A 22,710-nucleotide genomic window follows, 5' to 3' on the forward strand; every position below is an offset into this window, starting at 1 on the left:
TGTCAATGATAATGAAATCCTAAGTTCAGACTGGAATGTTTATCGTAAGGATAGGTTAGTCACAAATGGTGGCAGCGTGTTTATTGCAGTAAAAAATTCGATAAAATCTAGTGAGGTTATCTCGGATTCTGAATGTGAATTAACCTGTGTTAAATTGAGTATCAAATAACAGTCAAAAATGGTGATTGAATGATTTCATAGAACACCTGGGTCAGGATCTGTAGTTGTAGAGTGCTTCAGACAGAATTTGCAGAATATCATTAGTAATTCTCCTGATGATGCCTTTGTAATAGAGGGTGATTTCAGCTTTCCAGGCAGTGTCATGCCATCAAAACTGGTGCCAGAGACAGCAAATCGTGTGGCATTGTTCTGGATGCCTTGTCTGAAAATTACCTTACGTAGATAGTTAGAGAACCAACTCGTGAGGGCAACATCTTAGACCTCCTGGCAACAAACAGACCTGAACTGATTCAATCAGTTAATGTAGAGGAAAGTATCAATGATCATAAGGCTGTGACAGCATCTACGATGACGGGTCCAACGAGGAATGTTAAAGTTAGGAAGATATATTTGCTCTGCAAGGAATACAGGCTACAAATTTCAGAATATCTCAGCAGTCAGCATCAAATATTCGGTGATGAGGATGAAGATGTGGAGAACAAATGGAAAAAAATCAAAGGCATCCTTCAATATGCCATAGACAAGTATGTTCCGAGTAAGGATTTAAGGGATGGGAAAGATCCACTATAGTTTAACAGCCATGTTAGAAAAGCACAATGTAAACAAAGAGCTCTCCATCTCAGATTGAAGAGAAGTAAAAACCTAGCTGACAAACAAAATCTGAATGAAGCGAATATGTGTGTAAGGAGAGCAATGGGAGAAGGGTTCAATTATTCTGAAAGTAAGACGTTGTCGGCCGACCTGAGTAAAAACTGTAAGAGATTTTGGTCATATGTAAAATCAGTAAGTGTGTCAAAAATCATCTATTCATTGACTCAGTGACCACACCTGCACCAAAACAGAAGATAACAGAGAAAAGGCCGAAATACTGAATTCAGTCTTCCAAAGTTGTTTCAGCGCGGAAGAGCATAACACTGTCCCTTCTTTCAATCGTCATACGAACATTGAAATGGCAGATACTGAGGTAACCAATCGCAGAATTGAAAAACAGTTACAATCGCTTAGTAGTTGAAAGACTTCAGGACCAGATGAGATACCTATAGGACTCTATAAAGATTATGCGAATGAACTTGCTCCCCTTCTAGCAGTAATTTATCGTAGATTGCTTGAGCAACAAAAGGTACCTAACAACTGAAAAAAGGGCAGGTCATTCCCGTTTTTAAGAAAGACTGTAAGACAAATCCACACAATTATAGACCTATATCATTGACGTCAGTCTGTTGTATAGACTGTAAGACAAATCCACACAATTATAGACCCATATCATTGACGTCAGTCTGTTGTAGAATTATGGAAAATGTCTTATGCTCAAGAATTATGAGGCTCTCGGAAAATGAACATCTCCTCTATAAAAAATCAGCATGGATATCGCAAACAGAGATCCTGCGAAACTCGGCTCGCTCTGTTCCTCCACGAGATCCACAGCACAGTGGACAACGGCGCCACAGTTTGATGCCGTGTTCCTTGATTTCAGTAAGGCATTTGACACTGTCCCGCATTGCCATTTAATGGGGGGGGGGGAGAAGCTTATGGAGTTTAAGAGCATCCCTGCAATTGGATTCAAGACTTTCTTGCAGATAGAACTCAACATGTCACTCTTAACGGAACTAAATCGACAGATAAAGATAATATCCTGAGTACCACAGGGAAGTTGCTGTTTACAATATATATAAGTGATCTAGTAGAAAGTGTCGGATGCTCTTTAAGGCTATTCGCAGATGATGCAGTTGTCTGTACCAAAGTAGCAATGCCAGGAGATAGTAATAATTTGCAGAATGACCTGCAGAGAATTGATGACTGGTGCAGATTCTGGCAGTTGACCCTGAACATAAATAAATGTAACATATTGCGCAGACATAGGAAAAGAAATCCACTTCTGCACAGCTGCACTATTGATGACAAACAGCTGGAGACAGCATCTGCTGTAAAATATCTAGGCATAACTATCCAGAGTGACCTTAAGTTGAATGACCATATAAAACAGATAGTGGGAAAAGCAGACACCAGACTCAGATTCATTGGAAGAATCTTAAGGAAATGTAACTCATCCACAAAAGAAGTGGCTCTATTCTTGAGTATTGTTCATCTGTCTGGGATTCCTATCAGGTAAGACTGATAGAGGAGATAGAGAAGATCCAATGAAGAGTGGTGCTTTTTGTCACGGGATCGTTTAGCTGGCGGGAGAACGTTACAGAGATGCTAAACAAATTCCACTGACAGACATTACAAGAGAGGCATTGTGAATCATGGAGATATTTAGTATTGAAATTTCGTGACAGCACTTTTCAGGAGGAGTCAGGCAGCATATTACTGCTCTTCTGCGAACCTTACAGAACTAGCACTCCTGAAAGAAAGGATATTGCGGAGACATGGCTTACCCACAGCGTGGGGGATGTTTCCAGAATGAGATTTTCACTCTAGTTCTGCAAGGTTCACAGGAGAGCTTCTGTGAAGTTTGGAAGGTAGGAGATGAGGTACTGGCAGAAGTAAAGCTGTGAGTACCGGGCGTGAGTCGTGCTTCGGTAGCTCAGATGGTAGAGCACTTGCCCGCGAAAGGCAAAGGTCCCCAGTTCGAGTCTCGGTCGGGCACACAGTTTTAATCTGCCAGGAAGTTTCATATTGACATTAGTTTTAGATTAAATTGTTTACAAAAATCTATGAGTCTTTCTCCATTTCTGTTGGTTCTTGCATGTGCTGGATAATGTCCAGCTACTGATATAAATTTTATTTCTTTGCCAACTTGTGCTTTAAAGTCACCCACTAAAATTTGTATATGTTCTTTTGGTAATATGGATGATTCGTGTTCTAGCATTTCCCAAAAATATTCCAGTTTGTCAACGTTTGTTCTGTTATGTTGGTTGATAGGTGCATGTGTATTTATAATAGTGTAACATTTATTGCCTGACTTGAATGTCAGAAATGAAATTCGTTCTGATGGGGAGCTAAAATTAGTTATTGATTCCTTAGGTTGCTGTTTGATGATAAATGCGGTTCCTAATATAGTTGTATTATTGGAATTTTTAATGGCTGGTTTTCCTTTGTAGATCCTGTATCCACCTGACTTTAATGCGTTTTCATCCAGATACCTTGTTTCTTGAAGTTCTAATATAAGTGTATTGCGTTGACTGAGAATGACTGTTAGGTGTTTTAGTTTTCCAACTTTTATAAGTGTGTTGATATTCAGAGTCCCCAGTAGATGTTTTTGCTTGGGTCTTATCTTTGAAGAAGTACTAGGAAGCTCTGACTCTTCCTTACATGATGTTCTAGGCTCTCCAGAATCCAAAGGCCTAGTTGCACCACCATGAACAGCAATGGAAGATTGGTTACTTCCTGGAGTAGTTTTCCTTTTGAAATTTACCACCATGTCTTAGGTTAAAGTTTGGTTTGGGGAAAGGTAGTTGAACCTTTCAATGATAAAAATTCAAGCATTTAGCTTAGAATTATAAGTGAGGCTGCCACTAACATTTGGGACAGATGACTTTTGTAGCCGCCCATTGTGGGAACAGACACTACAGTCTGTTGCTTTTATACAAAAGCCTGCCTCTTCCGCCAGTTGCACCATTCTGATGACCTTCATCGCCCCATATTATAATAATAAAAATGTATGTTTTAGATTCTCTTTTGATGTACAGCATGGCAAACAAAATTTTCTGTCATCAACTTTGACATCAGTTATTTCAAAACCTTGATAATGTGCAGCAAAAAGCCATAATACATTTCTCTTCATATTCAATGTAGTACATTCTTCCTAAACTTAATTAAAATCAGTGACCCACATGTTAGACTCTCCCCTTGCCATACACAAACAGAAATTATTTTAACATTATTCCAGATAAGAAGAATAAAATCAACAAGACTTAGCCAAATAATGCATTTTTTTGCGGTCTGAGTTTCATACAGGCAAGAGGTAATGAAAACAGAGTTCATTATTCATCATGCTGAACAAACAGTAAACAACTGTGGCATTGCAAAGTCCACTTGTAGAGCCTAATCAGCAAACAGTAACTGACGCAGAGACTGCCGCTAGGTGGCCCTATTTTTGCTTGCTACAGAAACTCTATATGATCTACCTGTGATATTGGCCTTATTCCCACTGTACGCATCATCACTGGACATGTGCGATATTACACATATCAAAACATTTGTATCATTCATCTGCACAACCAGCTGGTTTACTAAAACCAACTTCATAATTTTTTTGAAATTCTAGATTTATATTAAGATACCTTGTAAAAATTACTGGAAAAACAAATCTGAGATCTGTGTTAATTTAGCATTATACAACTAGTCTCAGGTTCAGTATTGGCTATTCTAACAACTGATTTATTTTACAACCTGTCCACTTCAGAAGTAACCAATCAGGCTTGTGTACCCAGTTTTTATGGCTGCTAATAGTCCAATAGTGTTTGTGGCAGGGTACAGTGAGATCAGTTGCTGTGTGATATACTCTAGTCTTCTAGTCTGGAGGAAGAGTCTTTGGTACTGACAACTCAATAGTGTTGTTTCGTTGCCCCATGATTGCAGGAAACAAGGCGTGGTTGAGCAGACAGAAAGAACCACTTTTCAATTTGTTTCTTTGTGATGTTTTTAGTGTTTATTCTCTGCTCCAATGCAGTGCAATTATTGGTGTAAGCCCAACAAAGCATGCTGCACAGCCAGGCTCATGAATTTGTGTGCTTGGTGAGGGACCACTTTGGCAAAGAAAAGGAAAAAGGTGATCCCAAATATTATGTTGCCCAGATTCTAAAGAGGAAAATAAGCAAAAATATTTGTTCTAGCAATAAGGAAAGAAAAGTGCAATCTAAATTGTGATAAGAATGACAGAAGGCTGCAAACACCAGGAAAAAGGTAACTGAGGAAGAAGCAACTGACAGCTTTGGACAGTTTTTAAGAACACACTATTCATCATCATAACTGTTATAAGAGAAGGGAACTTCCTGCACTACCAAAAGTGCTTTTGTCACTTCAGAAAAGTGATCTTAAACTGCAACAAATTTTCATTGTGTACAGTGCTCAAAGACAAGGGCTTCAGTTATTTTGTGTTTGACAGACATAATATATTAATAATGGCTGGAAAGGACAGTTGTTTGTTCATAGTGGTGCAGATTTATGTGCAGAATAATGAATGTGATATTTAAAAGTATTGTACAGCTAGATAAAACTTGGGTTAAGGCTAGCCAGTCATTATGTGGGGGCCGGAGTGATGGAATTCCTGAGAGGACAATAACAGTGCTATTGGAAAATGAGGGTGAATTACTGTTTTACATCCAAGTATGTTGGAAGTTTTGTGCCAAACTGCCTGTTGTTGTTGTTTGGTCCCAAAAATACAGGTGATTATCACGAATAGGTGAACATTAGTTTTCAAGAAGTGGTTCAGAACATTGCTTCTGGCATCAGACAAGGCAATCTTTGATTATCATGGATAATGTAATTTGAATAGTATGAATAATGTAATTTGTTTCTTTATTTATTTATTTGTCCAAAAATCATTTTAGTATGTTGTTTGCACATGTGATATAGGACAGTGGTAAACCTAGTTAATTTACAATACAGTAGTCATTTTGACTACATTGTTGACATAATCAAAATGCATAATAATATAGATTGGTGTACTACATTGCTTCTACATGTGATAATAGCAGTTATTAAGTGAGATGTCACGATAAGCACAGTGTAAACTATATTATGAATTGGCAACTAGTAAAATTTGATAAATGAGGTTTACTTGTTACTATGTGCCATAAATTCAGTTCAAGCAAGAGCTGTTTTAACTTTATTTTAAATGCATTTGATGTTGGTATGCTTTTTAGGTAAGAAGGCAAATGGTTATATAACATAGCTCCAGTCTGATACACTCCTCTTTTGCATAAGTTTGTATTTACTGTGTTCATGAGTAGGTTCATCTGCTGCCTAGTTTGATATGTGTGTATATCATAGTTATGTCTGAAGAGATTTTCCTTCTTTAAGATGCTCCCTTTCATAAAAATTAGTATTTCATATATATACAAGCAAGGCAGCAGCAATATTTTGAGACTTTTAAAAAGGGGTCTACAGAAATCCTTACATATAGCTTTTTTTATCACCCTGATAATCTTCTTCTGTATTTTAAATGCTTTTGTAGAATTTATGGAATTCCACCAAAATATTATTCCGTTCATAAGTAGTGACTGTGTACTACAGTGGTACATTGTCGGCACTGATGAACAGCTTGTATTCTGAGTGACGATCCTAACAGCATATGGTAGTGAATTCAGTCTCTTATTTAAATTTGTTATGTGCACCTCCTACTTCAGATCTGCCTGAACGTGAATGCCTAAAAACTTTGTATGGTTGACATTTGACACATTATTTCCTTCGATAGTGAAAACAGGATTTGCAGGATGGAGGTTTTGTGTGGTGTGGAAGTTAACTGCCACAGTTTTTTTCAGAATTTATTGTTCCTGAACCACTGCATTAAGGTATGCATAACTGATATTTCAGCCTCCTGCAGATTTCCCTCATTCTGTGATTTAATTAGAATGGTAGTGTCATTTGCAAAGAATGCAGTGGTCCCATCATGTGTTTTACTAGCCAAGTCATTTCTATACAGCAGAAACAGGACAGGTCCCAGAACTGATCCTTATGGGACTCCATACTTGAGTTTTTCCTCATCACTGTAAAAACTAGAAATTTTTTGTGTTTCACTATCTTTGTGTGTTATTTCTGTAATCTGCTGACAATTACTGAGGTACAATTAAGTTGTTCATGGTAAGACACTGACTTTGGCAACAAGAGAAGACTTCATTCATGGAAAATATGAGATGTGGATAGGAGAGAATATTTGAAGAAGTTGTAGAGTTAGTTACTAAGTTTGCATTTGTTGTGAAGTACACCAAATAACTTTGATATTAAAGCATACTAGAGACTAAATAGTTCTTTACAGTTTTTTTTAGTTTATGTATTACAGCAAGTAACTGTAAATAAAATCAGCCTTACAAATACAAATTGCATGTCACCAAGATATTTCTTCTTGCCATAGGGAATGTGAGTAGTAGCGAATGGCACAGGCAGCTGTAAGCCGAGTCCGGCAGCATTGCCATCTGGCCATGTGAACTGTCAATGCCAATAATTTCTCTCACAGATTATGATTTCACTGTTTCTCATAAAGTAGTAATTTGGTTAGTTATACTATATCTCTAAAACAGACTCGAGACATGAACAAGAAAATATAGGAAATGATACAGCTCAAGAAGAGGGTTAAAATTCATCTCTTTCTTCCAGATTTGCCAAATGTGATTTTACGCTGGAATTTCTACTTTCTTGTGAAAAACAGTTGTGAAACTCTTACATAATTATGATTTTGAATATGTTAATGGAAAGCCCATGATGGACTAAAACCAGGACTTTTTTGCCTGGAAGTTTAAATATTTAACAGTCTTTTTCAGTGTGCCTGTCTGCAACTCAACATTTTCTGAATATGTTACACATATTTTTAAAAAGTCAGCATAGCACATGTGTAGCTGTATAAAGCAGATTTTCCCGTGAAAAAATATTTGTTCATATTGGAAATTAATCTTAATAATTGCTTGTGGCAATAGGTTGACTGCTAAAACTAGTATCAAGTTTGATACTAAAAACATGAACAAGGTTTAATAATGATGTTAAGAAATTGTAGAAGGCTTCTGCAATTACTGTAGAGGAGAATACAGTTATTGGACCTGACATTTGTTCTATTATTATTAGTGCTGTTTCTCTTTTCTTCATCTCTCCATATTCACAGTTTTCATAAGCATAAAGTAGATTAGCCAATTGCTCCTATAGAGTACCAGTCACTGTCTTCATCTGCTCCTCCCCTCCTGCCCCCCCCCCCCCCTTTTCCAGTATCTGCATTTATTACAAGGTGAGGTTAAGCCACTGGACTCAGATTCTGGTAGAGTTAGCTGCATACAGCCATCCATATTTATGTTTCCTTGATATCTCTTAATCAGTTATGGCAAAAATCCAGGTTGATTCCCTTGAAAATGGCAGAATAGATTTTTTCCCCCTGGTTTCCAGTTCAAGCTTGCATTATGTCTGGACCTGATTCTCTTTATCCAGTATTTTGAAAGTTTACTACTTCCATCTTTCAGATAAGAATCTCTCGGCTATCATACTGTAAGACACAAAGAGCAGAATTTCCAAATATAGGCACAAACATACAAACAATCCATATACTAATACAAGCAGTTGCTGACAAAAAGGAAGAAAAGGACAGGCAATGAGGGTGGAGGCAGACATGGTGACGGTGATCGTCGCCGTGATATGAGGTCACTCCAACAAGTGACTAGGTGGGCTTCATGAAGCAGATGAAGGATGGTGCATGACTGGTGACCATGTAACTTCTTGGCCAGACTCCAATCCCCATTGGTGTAAACCTGTAGAAACTCAAGAAATATGTCAGGGTATTGTCTGTAGGTGGAGTCTGCAACATACTTCTTCTTTTGAACCTTGAAAGTGTGGACAAGATGGTCTGTCTCATCATTAGATTTGGGGTGAAAAGGAGGAGCAGTCACATGGTGAATGCCTTTATGGGCTCAAAAACTGTGGAAGACATAAAAAAAAAAAAATTGGAATAACATTGCTTACTAGGCGTGTATAACACAACTCATTGCCAGTACAGTGCTGCCTTTATTGTTAACCTAGCCTGCTTTGTTCATCTGCAGTGATTGTTTTTGGTAGCACTGTTTTGTTCTTGTATCATTTTTTATGATGGAAAGTGTAAGTGAACAATGTGCAGCTGTGAAATTTTATTTTCTGCTCAGTAAAAATGCTGATGAAACTGTTTTAATGTTGAAAACAGCTTGCCAAGATGACTCTATGGGAAAAACTCAAGTGTACAAATGGTTTGCTTGATTTAAAAATGGCAACATGTCAATTGATGACAAATCTCATTCTGGATTCCATCAACTGCCCGAATCGATGAAATTATTGAAAAAAATTATGAGCTTGTGTTCACAGACAGTCAGTAGACAATTGATCAACTATCAGAGATTCGTGGGTTATTTTGTTTGTCAAAAAATATCCGATTTGTGGCAAACAGGAGACTGATTCTTTCACTACTACAAGGCATCTGCACAGACAGCCATTTCTGTTAGACAGTTGTTGGCTAAAAATGGCAGAGTTCTGCTGCCCCACACAAGTTACTCACCTGGCTTGGCTCCATGTGACTTTTTCTTCTTTCCATACATGAAAAGGGACATAAGAGGGCACTGATTTGACAGCATTGAAGAAGTAAAGAAAGAAATAAGGGAGGTGCTGTCAGCCATTTCTAAAGATGACAACAAAAAATGTTTTGGACAGTGGAAGCACCAGTGGGACATGTGTATTAGTTATAATGGAGAGTACTTGGGATAAGGTTGTTTTGTAAACAGTTTGAAAATATACCACTTTTAAAAATTAATTTCATTTTTTTGTCTTGGGTACCCCCTCTTGTAAGACAGTCCTTCGATAGAAAAATTTTAGGGAGCTCCTGAATCATAGCCACAGTGACGTCAAAGGACAGCGGATAATGTATGGAAACAAGGGAAAGCATCAACCAGGAAGAATTTAGGAAGGGTCGCATGTAATCAACATGGACTCATTTCCACAGACACTGCAGTGCAGCCCACGGAGAGAGCATTGCCCACTGCGCCACCTATTGGGTAGGGTGGTGTCAGGCCAACACGTGTCAACAGGCCAGTAACTCGCAAAGTGAGACCGCCTGATATTCACGAAGCATTTCCCGCCATAAGGCGGCCTGGATCACAAACCTCGGTGGCCGACCATCCATAGCTAAGAGAACAACATTGCCAATGACTGGAGGGCAGAAAAAGATGTCAAAATATGTATGCAATGTATCAGAAGCACTGCCCGGTGGGATGTTTGGCCAACCTATCATGATGACGTAAAAGTTTAATACTGTCCTGAGAAATCTCAAACTCCAAATATACAATGGATGTCTGAACAAAATATGTCTTGGCCAAGTTGCATTTCAACCCTACAGTTTGTAAGACTGTGAACAAGGTGTGTAAGTTACATAAATGCTCTTCCATGGATGCAACTGTCATGACAATGTCATTGAGATAGTTAATGCACCCTGGAGCAGACATCGTCAGTTGTTTCAAAAAATGCTGAAAAATCCCTGGGGCACTAACAACACCAAATGAGAGGTGCTGATATTCGTACAGCACAAAGGGTGTGTTAATCACAAAAGAGTTATAAAGAATCCTTATCCAACAAAACCTGTAAGTAGACTTTGGATAAATCATATGTGGTAGCTGGTCAAGTTGTTAACATTATTATGTCATCTTTACATCATATAAATGTCACTACTATAACATGTAAATAAGATTTATAGCACCAAGATTACAGCCAAAGGTATCAATACCACGGTGCACTCACATTTGTAATTGTATCTCATCAACCATTAACAAATACTATGATATCCCTAATTTTTATATTATGTTAAATTTAAATGTGCTGTTTAACATGAAATCTTTTTATTCTTTTATTGCTTAAATGCTTTTATGTACATGACATGTTTCACATACCTGTGTTACTTGCAGTTTCTCGCAAATAATGTTCCATTTCATATAACAGGATTTATCGCTTCAAACCTCACTGGTTAATTAATGAGTGAGTAGAATAAGTAATTGCACTGTATTGTATTAATTCTGAATTGAGGCAAAATTACACAACTTAAGAGTTGGCCATGTGTTAATGTCACACACAAAGCTGTATATTTACCTACTAAAATGTACTTTAAACAATGCCAGTGACTAGCTAGACTTTTATATTTGTGTATGCATCGAATATTATCGAGAGGTTTGTTACTGTTTGTTTATGGGCAGGCAACTTCATTGTATACTAAGATAAACAGGTATTGCAAAGATGTAACAACTACCAAAGAAAATAAATTTCTCGTAACCTTTCCTGTCCTACCGGACACTGAGTCAAAAAATCACCTGCTTGTAACAGGAATTTCTTTGACCAAGACAGTTTGACACTTAGCCAACTGTCATTCAGTCAAGATGATGTACTCAGTAATGAAACAAAGCAATAGTCTCCGCCAGAAATATCGACTCTTAGACAGTGTATCTAATAGTGTATTTTAATATGACAGTATGCTATCTTAGGCAATTTAAAACACTTATAAGTAAGCATTACAAATATGGATTGTAACATGATTTTATCACTTTTTATGTATTTCAGTGTTATTGTCTAATCTGCTTTCAGAAAACACTTGATAATGGCACTTTGAAGCAGAAATCATGATTGTGTAAGTGTAAATGTAACACTGTAAATAAACAACAGTCTAATCACGGTACTGATTTAAATATATTATGAATGTGGCCCTGCATTATGAAAAAATTATTCTTATAAATCATTTGTGAAGATGAACTGACCCTGGCAAGTTTAGCCAATAACATGTCTGGGCAAACACTAGGTATCTATGATAGATTGAGCATTAACTGAAACTTTAAAAGTTACTGCAGAGGTGTAGCTGACCATTTGGTTTTTTAACAAAACCTGAGGGTAGCTGACCACTCAATGGATGGAAGAGACTGTATGACACCGACGACATCAGCCTGTGCAATTCTGATTTCACTTGATCACACAAAGCCACTGGAATAGGGAGCACATGGAAAAAAGTGCAGCCAAGCTATAGGTTTCAGGGTATTGTGGGCTGCAAAATTAGTGACAGAGCCTAACCCATCTGAGAAAAGAGATGAGAACTCAGAACACAGACAATCCAACTGCTTGTAAGGGACTTGGTTGGAAACGACGCACACTGTATCCAAAATGGAAAAAACCAAAACCATTTGAAGCACCCATACTGAACAAATTTGCTGTACCAGCATCATTCACTACCAAAAAAGTCAAGGAACAAGCCACAGATATATATATTGTGGGAGCCATAAATAGTCCCAAAATTGGAATGTGCTGCTTGTTGTAACTCACCAAATGTCGAGTAACCCTCAAGATGAAGATCCCAAACCCACATAAGTTTGTGAGTTCAGCAAAATCATGTGTCCGCTTGTAGTCTCAGCTCTTTGTCCATCACTCACATTTGATAAACAGTTTGTTATGATTCGTACGTACTGAAGACACACAATTAAAATCCATGTCCATGACCACAGGAGGTGGCTGGAAACGACACACACATGTTTTATGTCCTTTTTTCCTAAAGTTGTTGTAAGTTTGTTGTCAGTCACCAGCACTTAGGGCATGCTGTTCTACCACATTGCACGAAATAGTGTGGGCAAGATGGGAGCACAGAGTGCTGCCATTGCTATGGTTGTTGTTTGTTATGTCGCTGTCCAGTGCGGTACAGAGGCCACTTTTGTATGGCTGCCACATAGTCCTCCTTCCCCCTCCCATCCATCCCCCCTCACTGCCACCTGAGAACTGACTGCCTCTAAGCAACCAGGAACAGGAGCTAACACAGCATTTTTGTGCCAAGCGTTAATTTGATCACCAGCAGGACAAGATATTTTGAAAGACTGAGCAACATTTAGCACTCAGCCAAAAATGGATCTCACTCTGCAGTGCATGTTGACGCTGCTCCTTGTCAAGAGCCAACCCATTGATGACACCTTGGACCATAGAATCAGCACAGGAATCACGATGAGCATCAGTAACAAACTGACATTTATGACTAAGGCCACGGAGTTTGTCTGCCCAAGGCTGGTAGGACTGGTAGACTGTTTATGACAGCAGTAGAACTCTACACATGCTGCAGTGACGTGTGTGTTTGTGTGTGTGTGTGGGGGGGGGGGTGATAATTTGACAACTTATACATTTCATTGAACAAAATTAATGCAAGTTACTGGAGTGGGGCTTACTGGCACAGCAACTGGTAGAAATGAGGAGAAGTCCAATAAAGAAACAAAGCCTTACACATGTCTGCATCAGTGACACCAGAAGCAAGGAAGTGTTGCCTAAGCCAGTTCACATGAGCCTCCCAGTCTTTGACTGCATTGTTGTAAAGGGGGAAGGGTGGCAGGTATGCCATCAGTATACAAGCCTGCCTAGCCGATGTGGCCAACAAGTTCATGATAGCAACCGTAGTAGCCTGCTGCTGCTGAAGGAGAGATTGGAGCACTTCCTCCATAGACAAAAGCACCGAAGGAACAACCAGAGAGTCTGAGCATGTGGACGTGAACACCATACACTTCACCATTTGTATAATATGAATGTACCAACGTTTATCCTTCTACCACATACAAGTGAACAACAGTCGAGAACACAGACACAAACATAGAAACAATCCAAGTACTGATACAAGCAGTTGCTGCCAATAAGTATGAACACATTGTGAGGGCGAGTGCCTCGTGCACTGTGCTTATAAAAGAGGAGGATCATGGTAGACAGCGCAGCAGATGCTGCGCCCTGTGCACAACCACCACAGGCAGCATCTGGGACTGGCCCATCTTATTCAAAGTGTAGTGCACTGGTAACCTGGTGCCACAGCATGTGTTCAGGTATTATGGACAGGGTTATAACACTTAATGTTGGGTTAACCTTGGCTCTCTTCTGATGTGCATATGCACCATTACATTACTAAGGGAGAGGAAAAATGTCGTTTCATTAAAGGCTGTCAACATATTTTCAGTCTTTAGTTTTTTCTAGATTTGATCACTCTGCATTTCTTGTATATTTTGTCCACATTTTTCTTGCCTCAGCATTTGTTATCACACCTTACATAGTTAGAATGATAACTTATTATTTGACATTGGTATGGAAGTAAAGAAATGTATACTTAAGTTGTTAACATAAAATAAAAGTAACCCTGACCTCAACCTGAAGGTTGATTATCTTTACTAGGCATGATACTGTGGGATAGGCTTGGTACTATGGGAAGTGCTTATGATAACTACAATCCTCTCTAGGTGTTAGGTCTGTAGATGACCTAATATGGCCAAAACTGGTCATTAAAATAATATTTAAAATTGTGATATAGATCATGCTTTGTTCTTGAATTCATGGACTTATCATCAAATCAGTAGTTCCCTCAAACTGGGTAGGCATCCATTGTTTAGGATACATGATGACACCATTGAAACCAGTAGGGATATTGCATTAAAGAGGTTCAAAGATTTGTTTAAAACTATTATAGTTTATCTAATTTGATGTGGTTAATAGATACTGGAGCACATATATTCTCAAACATTTGTCACAAGATAGTTGATATGCTACCTCTGAACACTTGCAAATTGCAGAGTCATGTTGTAGGAAGAGTATGTATGGTTACTACAGTACCTCAGGTGTATGCCTTTTTGAGAAAGGCTTTTCTTTATCTCTATGAAATGTCTTCCAGAGCTACTTTAAAAATCAATCAATATTTAGATCACGACCTCAGTTGCATTATACCAAGGAAGTGGAAAATTCAGTGTTAAAATTGCTCAACAAAAACTGTTTTATGCCTTTTTGGAAGAGAATATTGAATAATTAAATACTGTAAGTACTACCGGAGGAAACAGGTGATAGCCAGAAAAGTGTCTTTTAATAACTAAACAGTCCGAATACAAAAACAATATTATGAAAAGGATAGTTGCTACTCGCCATATAGCAGAGAAGCTGAGTTGCAGATAGGCACAACAAAGGCCTTGTTGGCAGAAAACATTCTGTGAGAGTTATTTTGTTGTACCTGTCTGTAACTCAGCATCTCCACTATATGGTGTGCAGCAATTATCCTTTTCATAATATTGTGGCTTTCTATCCTGGATTTTGCATTGTTTGGCTATAAAAAAATTCATTATTTGTAACGTTGTGTGATAAAGATTGTGTTACATCCGCACTGAATGTAACTTCAGGAATTAGTGGTTTAATATATCTCATATAAATTTTGAGATTACTTTTGTTCTTTACCTAATTAAATTGTATTAGTTTTTTAACAAAACTATTATGAACTATGACAGAACAACATAACTACAGAACATATTGTGTGACATTTTTTAACCATTCTTTATATATTTGTCACTTGCATTTCATAATTTTATTCACAAAGAACTTGGTTTTAAAATCTATATTTTAAAACTGTGACACACAGTATTACAGTGAATCATGACAGTTGCAGCCATCTTGAGATGAAGTACAATTTCTTAAACTAATAAAAAATATTAGTTATAAAAGCAACCATTTATGGAGCACTATACACAGAATCTGTATCTTTCAAAAGTTGTGACTCATTTTATGAATGCTGAGCAATTTAAAGAATTAGGTAACAGGGTATAATACATGTAGATAAAGGAGGTCAGCACAAATGGTCATAAGTTTGTTTAACCCATCGGAGAGCATTGCGGAAATGTTGAAAAATGTAAATTGGCAGATACCTGAAAAAATAAATAAACTATCATGTGACAGCGTACTTACAAAATTTCAGTAGCCAGCTTTAAGTGATGTTATGATACCCTACCTTTGGGACAACGAAGACAAGGTCAGACTAATAACAGCATGCACAGAGGCATTTAAGCAGTCATTCTTCCCACACTTCATATGTGATTCGAATGGTAAGAAAGCCTTAAATGTGCTACAGGGAAATAACCTCAGCCATGCACTTTATAATGGTTTCTGGTGTATGTACGTAGATGATCTCCCTTATCATTTTTAATTTGCTATAAAAGTATTATCATGTACTTTATATGTTAAATGAGCATATGGCTCTAATTTTTACCAAATGTCTTCAGTTTCTAATCTAGACTCTGTTTTTAATTTGTGTGTGTGTGTGTGTGTGTGTGTGTGTGTGTGTGTGTGTGTGTGTGTTCGTGTGTGCATGTGTGTACATTTGCATGATGTAATGAGCAATTTTCCATTTAATCATGAAGAAATGAGAACTAATGTTGTGAGATAATGCAAAAATAATTCCAGGACACAAATAACACAAATTTCATATATAAATAGAAATGAGCGTTGCCAATGTTTAACCAATTTGTATTCCTCATGCCATACCACGTGTGACATTTGGTAGTCTTGTAACACTATAATTCCAAAATATAGCTTTGTTTTTCTGTTCTTGATACAGGTACAAATAGACGGGGTGTAATATCTCACACTTTTCCCCTGTTGTGACATAGCACAGTCTGTTTAGTTTCATGGTTGTAATGTAGCTTTTTTATTTTATTACAATCATATTGACCAACTAGGATCATGTTAACAACTTCTGTTCCTCTTCTTCCTTTGTTGTTGTTTTCCTATTTTTCCAGTATTTCCTCATTTTCTCCCTATGAAGTCTCTTCCTTTCTTCTGTCCATGTTGTTCCCGATTTTTTATTTCTTCTGCTTTGAAAGCCTTCCAAATTCAGTATTTTATATTTAAAATGGTTTTTTGTCAGCTATTTCTGATTTTTTGATAGTGTTTCTTTCTAGGTCTTTCCTTACTTCTGTAATCCATGCTATTGTCGATTTCTTCTTCCAGAAATATAGGAGTATTTGTTTTGTTAGTCTATTTCCATCCAATCGGTAGAGCTGTCGGAAGAAGGTTAATCTTCGTTTGGCCATTACTTCAGATATTTTCTCTGTATTTTTGTAGATCTCCTCATTACTTCTTATTTTCCAACCCTCTGCAGTTTTTATTGCATCCAATATTTTATAGTAATCCTTCTTTCCAGTACCTCTAGTGAAAATGAATGCTGAAAGGCATAATCAGTCTTAAATGTTGTTGTTGATGATGATGATGATGATGATGATGATGATGATGATGATGACTACCTCTAGTTTGTCCATCTTATAGTTCATCGTTAGGCATTCAGATCCATGTAAATATTCTGGGTGTGCCACTGTGGTGTAGTGTTTTAGTTCTGTTTTTCCAGATATATATTTCTTGTTGTAAATATTTTTGGTTAAAGCATATGCTCTTTCTATTTTGTTAATTCTTACATCTATTGCAGATTTTTCTAGTCCATTCTGTTGGATAGTTTCTCCAAGATATTTAAATTTATTTATTTGCTCTATTTTACCTATTTGTGTTTCTATGAATTTTGGCACATTTTTTATATTTGTCATTAATTTTGTTTTTTCAAGTGAAATTTTGAGACCAGATCTGTTTGATATTTTTTCCAGAAGTTTTATTTGAATAAATGCTTCTGTCAGGTTTTCTGAAAGTATTTCAAAATCATCTGCAAAAGCCAAGCAGTTTACCTTAATTTCGTTTGTTTTCCTTCCCAGGGTTATTGGTTCAATTTTGTGATTTTTTTAGCTCCAAAATCCAGATCCTTACAATTTTTTTCTAGAGCACAATTAAACGGTAAGGTGATAAACCTTGTCTAACGCCAGTTTTTATTTCAAATGGCTGAGATACTACTTCCATAAATTTGAATTTAGACATTATACCTGTTAATGTTTCACGAATTATATTTGCTAATTTTGATTTAGCACCAAATTCTCTAATATTTTTCTGTCTACACAATCAAGTGCTTTCTTGAAATCAATAAATGACACTATTATTGGTTTGCTGGTTAACATTCTATGGCGAATTATTGACGTTAAGTTAAAAATTTGTTCTGCACAGGATCTTCACTTTCGAAAACCACCATGATATTCTCCCAGTATCTACCACTCTATTCAGGAGAATTTTTGATAATATTTTGTATGCCACTGGCAGAAGTGACACTCCACTGTAATTATTAACGTCTTGTTTGTTTCCTTTTTTATCTCAAAAAGAGGTTGTACATCCCTTATGATTCTTGGTTCTGACCACTTCAATAATTCTGCTGTAATGGAGTCTTCACCACTTGCTTTATTTTTTATTTTATTTTTTTTCCAGTGTTTTGATGGCTTCATGAATTTCTAACTCTGTTAGTGGGAAATCTTCCTCTATATTTTGAGGTCTCACTGGAAATGCTAATTGATCTGTTGGAACTGGACAGTTTAACTGCTTTTCAAAAAATTTGGCTAATATTTCACAATTTTTTGTGTTATTTAATCCCATTTTGCCATTTTCATCTTTGAAAAAAGTACTTGGTGCTTGGTATCCTTTAAGTATGTGTTTAAAAGTTTCAATAAGCTGAGAATTTTAAAAGTTTCTTTTGATTTTCCGGATTATTTTTGATGTTTGTTTTCTTTGTTGTCTGAATTGTTCAAGGTCTTCCTCTTCTTTTGAACATCTCCATTTTCTCCATTTTTGAGCTCTTTGTATTACAGGGTGTATACGACCTGGGAGATGCGGGAATTTTTTCATCCGGCAGAAAACCGGGAAAAACCCGAGAATTTTTTAGAATTCCGGGAATTTTTCATTGTTTTAGTTTTCAGTTAAATTTTTGTAATTTTGACTGGTAAGAACCGATACTCTAACAAAGGATATTACTGTATCCCACTATTGCAGAATGCTACTTCAACAATGAAACATAAACGAGAGAAAAAAACGAAAATAACTTAAATTGCAAAGGAAATGCGCCATATACAACAACGACACACAGTGCTCTTGCAAGCGTCTGCCAACAGCAAAATGTGTCAAAGGCTTTAGGAAGACTATGCGTGCTTCATAACAACAAATTGCCTCCGATGAGCGTGAAGTCACAACTGTTTACATTAGATCCGTTTCAGCAGTTTCGAGAGGGCTCATGTGCATGTGCAGTTGAGTCGCGTTTGAGCAGTAGATTCTCCCGCTTCTGGTTACAGGAATGTGGCCGTTGGCTGTGCAAGCAGTCGCAGTAAGCAGCTAGATGCTTCCGGGAAAAGGGGGCGCCAAATTAAAATTCTTGAGGAAAACAAACTTGTTTCACAAAGCGCCTACATCCAGCGCACGTTGGTCTATTGATTATTCATATGGTTTTGAGACGCATCCCTGTTGCAGGGTGTATACGACCCGGGACAACTGGGAAATCCAGGAAAAACTCGGGAATTTTCTCATCCGGCAGATAACTGGGAAAAAAACCGGGAATTTTTCATTGTTTTAGCTTTTTATAATTTTGACTGGTAAGAATTGACTCTCTAGCAAAGAATGTTACTATATCCTGCTACTGGAGAATGATACTGCAGCAATAAAATATAAACGAGAGAAAAAAATAAAATAAAACTTTAGTGGCAAAGGAAATGCGCAATTTACAACAAAACACCGGGCACGGACAAGCATCTGCAAATAGCAAAACTATGTCAAAGGCCGTAGGGCGAAGACCATGTAATTCTTCGTAACAATAAACTGCTTGCTATAAGCATGACGTCACAACTGTTCACATTCGGTTCGTTTGACCAGTCGCCAGCGGGCTGATGCCCATGCACAATTGACCACCGTATGAGCAGTACCTTCTCCACTTCCCGCTACTTGAAGTGTGGCTGTTAGCTATATGGGCATTAGCAGCAAGCAGCCAGATGCTAATGGAAAAAAATTTTCTTGCGAGCCCTAACTGCCAGATTCGCTCATGCGCAGAGTTGTCTCAGTTGTAGTGTGGAGGGGATTACTCTCCACGTGCCCCGTGTTTACGTTTAGTGATTTCACTGCTTCTCTTCGTTTATACTCCTACGTCAAATGAAAACAATACTCCTACGTCAAATGAAAACAAAATGGATTTCTATCAAGTGAATTAAAATACATTCACATAATTACGGAGGGCAAAAATATATTTTTAGTTTCAATTTTCTGATTTTATCGTATTTCCAAGTTATTAGCAGTCAATCATTAATCGCCATGCAGAACAATAAAGTTATTTTTGCAAGTTTGCTAAAGAAATTTGGCTTTATTAATCTTTCACCTGAGGCAATCATTTTATTTGAAACGAAGTGTTTAATTCCACAGTATTGGTTAGTTCCAACTGTTCGCTGAATTTCAAGTGCACTTTATCATCATCTGCCATGTGTGGCATTATGCCATAATAAAGAAACAGAAATTAGATCGTAGAGTATTGGTACTCCAAGAACATCAACAACCCAAAAACCACACTGAAAAACTTAATATCACACGGGATCTACTTCATTGTGAATCTGTAAAAAACCAATGTGCTCTTCAAGCCGAATTATGCATTTTAGCATGGTTTATGAAATTCCAATGCTCTTGGGAGTTTCCTCTGATGCCCTGTTTCTTTTATATTGTAATGTAAGCTCTCTTAGTACTTTATACATGCAGGCCGGGTTGGCCGAGCAGTTCTAGGCGCTACAGTCTGGAACCGCGCGACCGCTTCGGTAGCAGGATCGAATCCTCCCTCGGGCATGGGTGTGTGTGATGTCCTTAGGTTAGTTAGGTTTAAGTAGTTCTACGTTCGAGGGGACTGATGACTTCAGAAGTTAAGTCCCGTAGTGCTCAGAGCCATTTGCTTTATACATATTTACATGTGGGCTTCCTACGCCACTGCAGCTGCTGACGCGCAATAATGCCTGTTTTCTGGCGCTCTCTGGCAACTGGTAAATCGAACCTATTTCTAACAGTCTCCAGATAGTATTGCGAAAGGTGGTTTGAAAAGCGTTACTTTCAAAGTAAATTTCTTTTTACACAAGATGAATTACGGTTACGTGTGAGAAAGTGGGATGGATTTCTAAATCACAGGGCGTTTAAAATTGAACAGTTTGAGGACCAGCCACTTACAAGAATTACGAGCCCAGACATTTGTCATAATTTTAGATTTACTGGCACATTTGTGTGATGAATCTTAAAGTATAACACAAGCAAAAAAGATTAATATTACATGTGAAAGCTTAGCTTTTCTTGTAGCTATCCTATGTACATTAATTTAAACCGTTAACTTTTTTTCGTTGTATGTTCGCGCTACGTAACCAGTGACTTGCTATTGGCTGACTATAACACGTGTCTTATGCTCTGAATATCTGCTGTCATGGGCTGACGAGATCACGTGGCATGAGATACTGTATGGTTGGCTTACGAAATGACATCGCAACCTCGGTTTAAACGCTGGGGAAACTAACACGCTGTGTTTGGTGCAGTTCGAATTTATACTTTCGTAATTCGAAAATATGCAGTGTATGTTGCTGCAAATGAAAGGTCTTTCCAAAACTTCTCTCTATTTTTCATTAAGTCTTTCCAAAACTTCTCTCCCCCGTCTTTTTTTTCCCGGGAAGTTCTATGCGAGTGTATAAAACGTCAACCATTCAAAGGATTGATAAGTTTTACAGGTCCGAGGGAAAATTTACGGAAAACCTACTGTCACTTAGCACGGAAAAAGTGTATTTTCGCCCGGGAAAAAGCACATTTTTTAAACGGGATATCAGGGAAAAATCCGGGATTTTTTTTTTTTTCCTTGTCCCCGTATACACCCTGTATTAGTGCTTCTTCACACTCCTCATTCCATGGCTTGTTTTTATTCTTGGCCATTCCTAAAGTTTTCTCTGCTGCTTGAGTTATTTGCATCTGGAGTTCACGCCAATCACCTTTACTTGTCTCAATTTCTTCTCTAAATTTTTATATATTTTGTAATATTAGCTGTAGTGGTGTTGTATCTGATCACTTTCTTGTTTGCCTGTTTCGTTTTAGATGGGAGAAATTTTATTTTTATCTTAGAGAGACAATGATCTGAATCGAATTCCCCATTTCTGACTATTTTAACATTCATAATTTTGTAATCTACCTTTTAGATATGGCTGTATGTTCCAGTTGAAATTCTGCTAGGTTTGGATTTGGATGTCTCCCAAGTTTTGGATTAAAAATAATTACAAATTGTGCGCTCCCATTCTTCACAACGCTACTGCAACCTATATCATGACCACAGGCATTTACTTAATTAATTTATTTATTTTTTTGTTCCTGCTTCTTTTGATGCCAGTAAGGAGCTCACTTGAGCATCTGTTGCCAACTCAGTTTATCGTCAACAGGGGAGGAAAAGGAAAAAAAGATAGTGAGTCTGTGTGTTCTGGTAGCAGTAGTAGTGTGTGGACATAAGCCAGAAGTGGATTCTTGTTTTGTAACGGATTTTGCTTAATATTGTGCACAGTTGATGAAAAATTTTGTGTGTATGCGTGTGGGTGCGTTTGGTGCCTCAGTGTGTGCATGTATGCATGTGTGTATTCAAATCACTTTTGTTAATAAGTAATGTCATTATTTTCATCAATTTATAGAGAAGTGAAAATTAATTACTAAGACGGAAATGGCTAATTTGTTACAGGAAAACAAGGAGGACACAAGAAAGTAGATAACGCCTCTCGTACACTTGCACATAAGCAAGATGTAGAGAATGTTATGAGAGACATTACTGCTTACAGGGAAAATCTGTTTCTTCATCCAGTCATTAATATAAAGTTGTGATCTTTTTGGTATGGTTTATTTTATATTTGTAAATATGCTGTATTTATATAACAATATTATTAAAATTTATGTCGGTTTTTTGCAATCTGTGTTGAGTTTTTGAAAATTCCTTCTTCCCGATTCCTTTGAAACACACGCACACACACACACACACGCACACGCACACACACACACACACACACACACACACACACACACACACACACAATGTGATGTAGATCTGAGGATGAACTTTCCAGTATGACAAGAAAATGTCTGAATGTACATTCAATGTTACATTTGTGTTGTGCCTACCACAAATCATGGATAAAAAATTGCAAAGAAAGAGAGAGAGAGGGAGCTTTAACT

The 22,710-nt window shown here is 37.4% G+C and overlaps 1 protein-coding gene across 3 annotated transcripts in view; it reads left to right on the forward strand.

Annotated features, from left to right (window-relative positions):
* Nucleotides 1-22,447, forward strand: part of LOC126475061 (nardilysin) — a 360,282-nt gene extending 337,835 nt beyond the window's left edge. For all 3 annotated transcript variants that reach the window (XM_050102619.1, XM_050102633.1, XM_050102627.1), the window contains one exon: nucleotides 22,223-22,447. In XM_050102619.1, coding sequence (XP_049958576.1) covers nucleotides 22,223-22,362 — 140 coding nt within the window. In that variant the 3' untranslated portion in view covers nucleotides 22,363-22,447. The remainder of the gene's footprint in view (nucleotides 1-22,222) is intronic.
* Nucleotides 22,448-22,710: the final 263 nt, after the last annotated feature.

This window comes from Schistocerca serialis, chromosome 1, assembly GCF_023864345.2.
Source record: "Schistocerca serialis cubense isolate TAMUIC-IGC-003099 chromosome 1, iqSchSeri2.2, whole genome shotgun sequence".
Lineage (NCBI taxonomy): Eukaryota > Metazoa > Arthropoda > Insecta > Orthoptera > Acrididae > Schistocerca > Schistocerca serialis.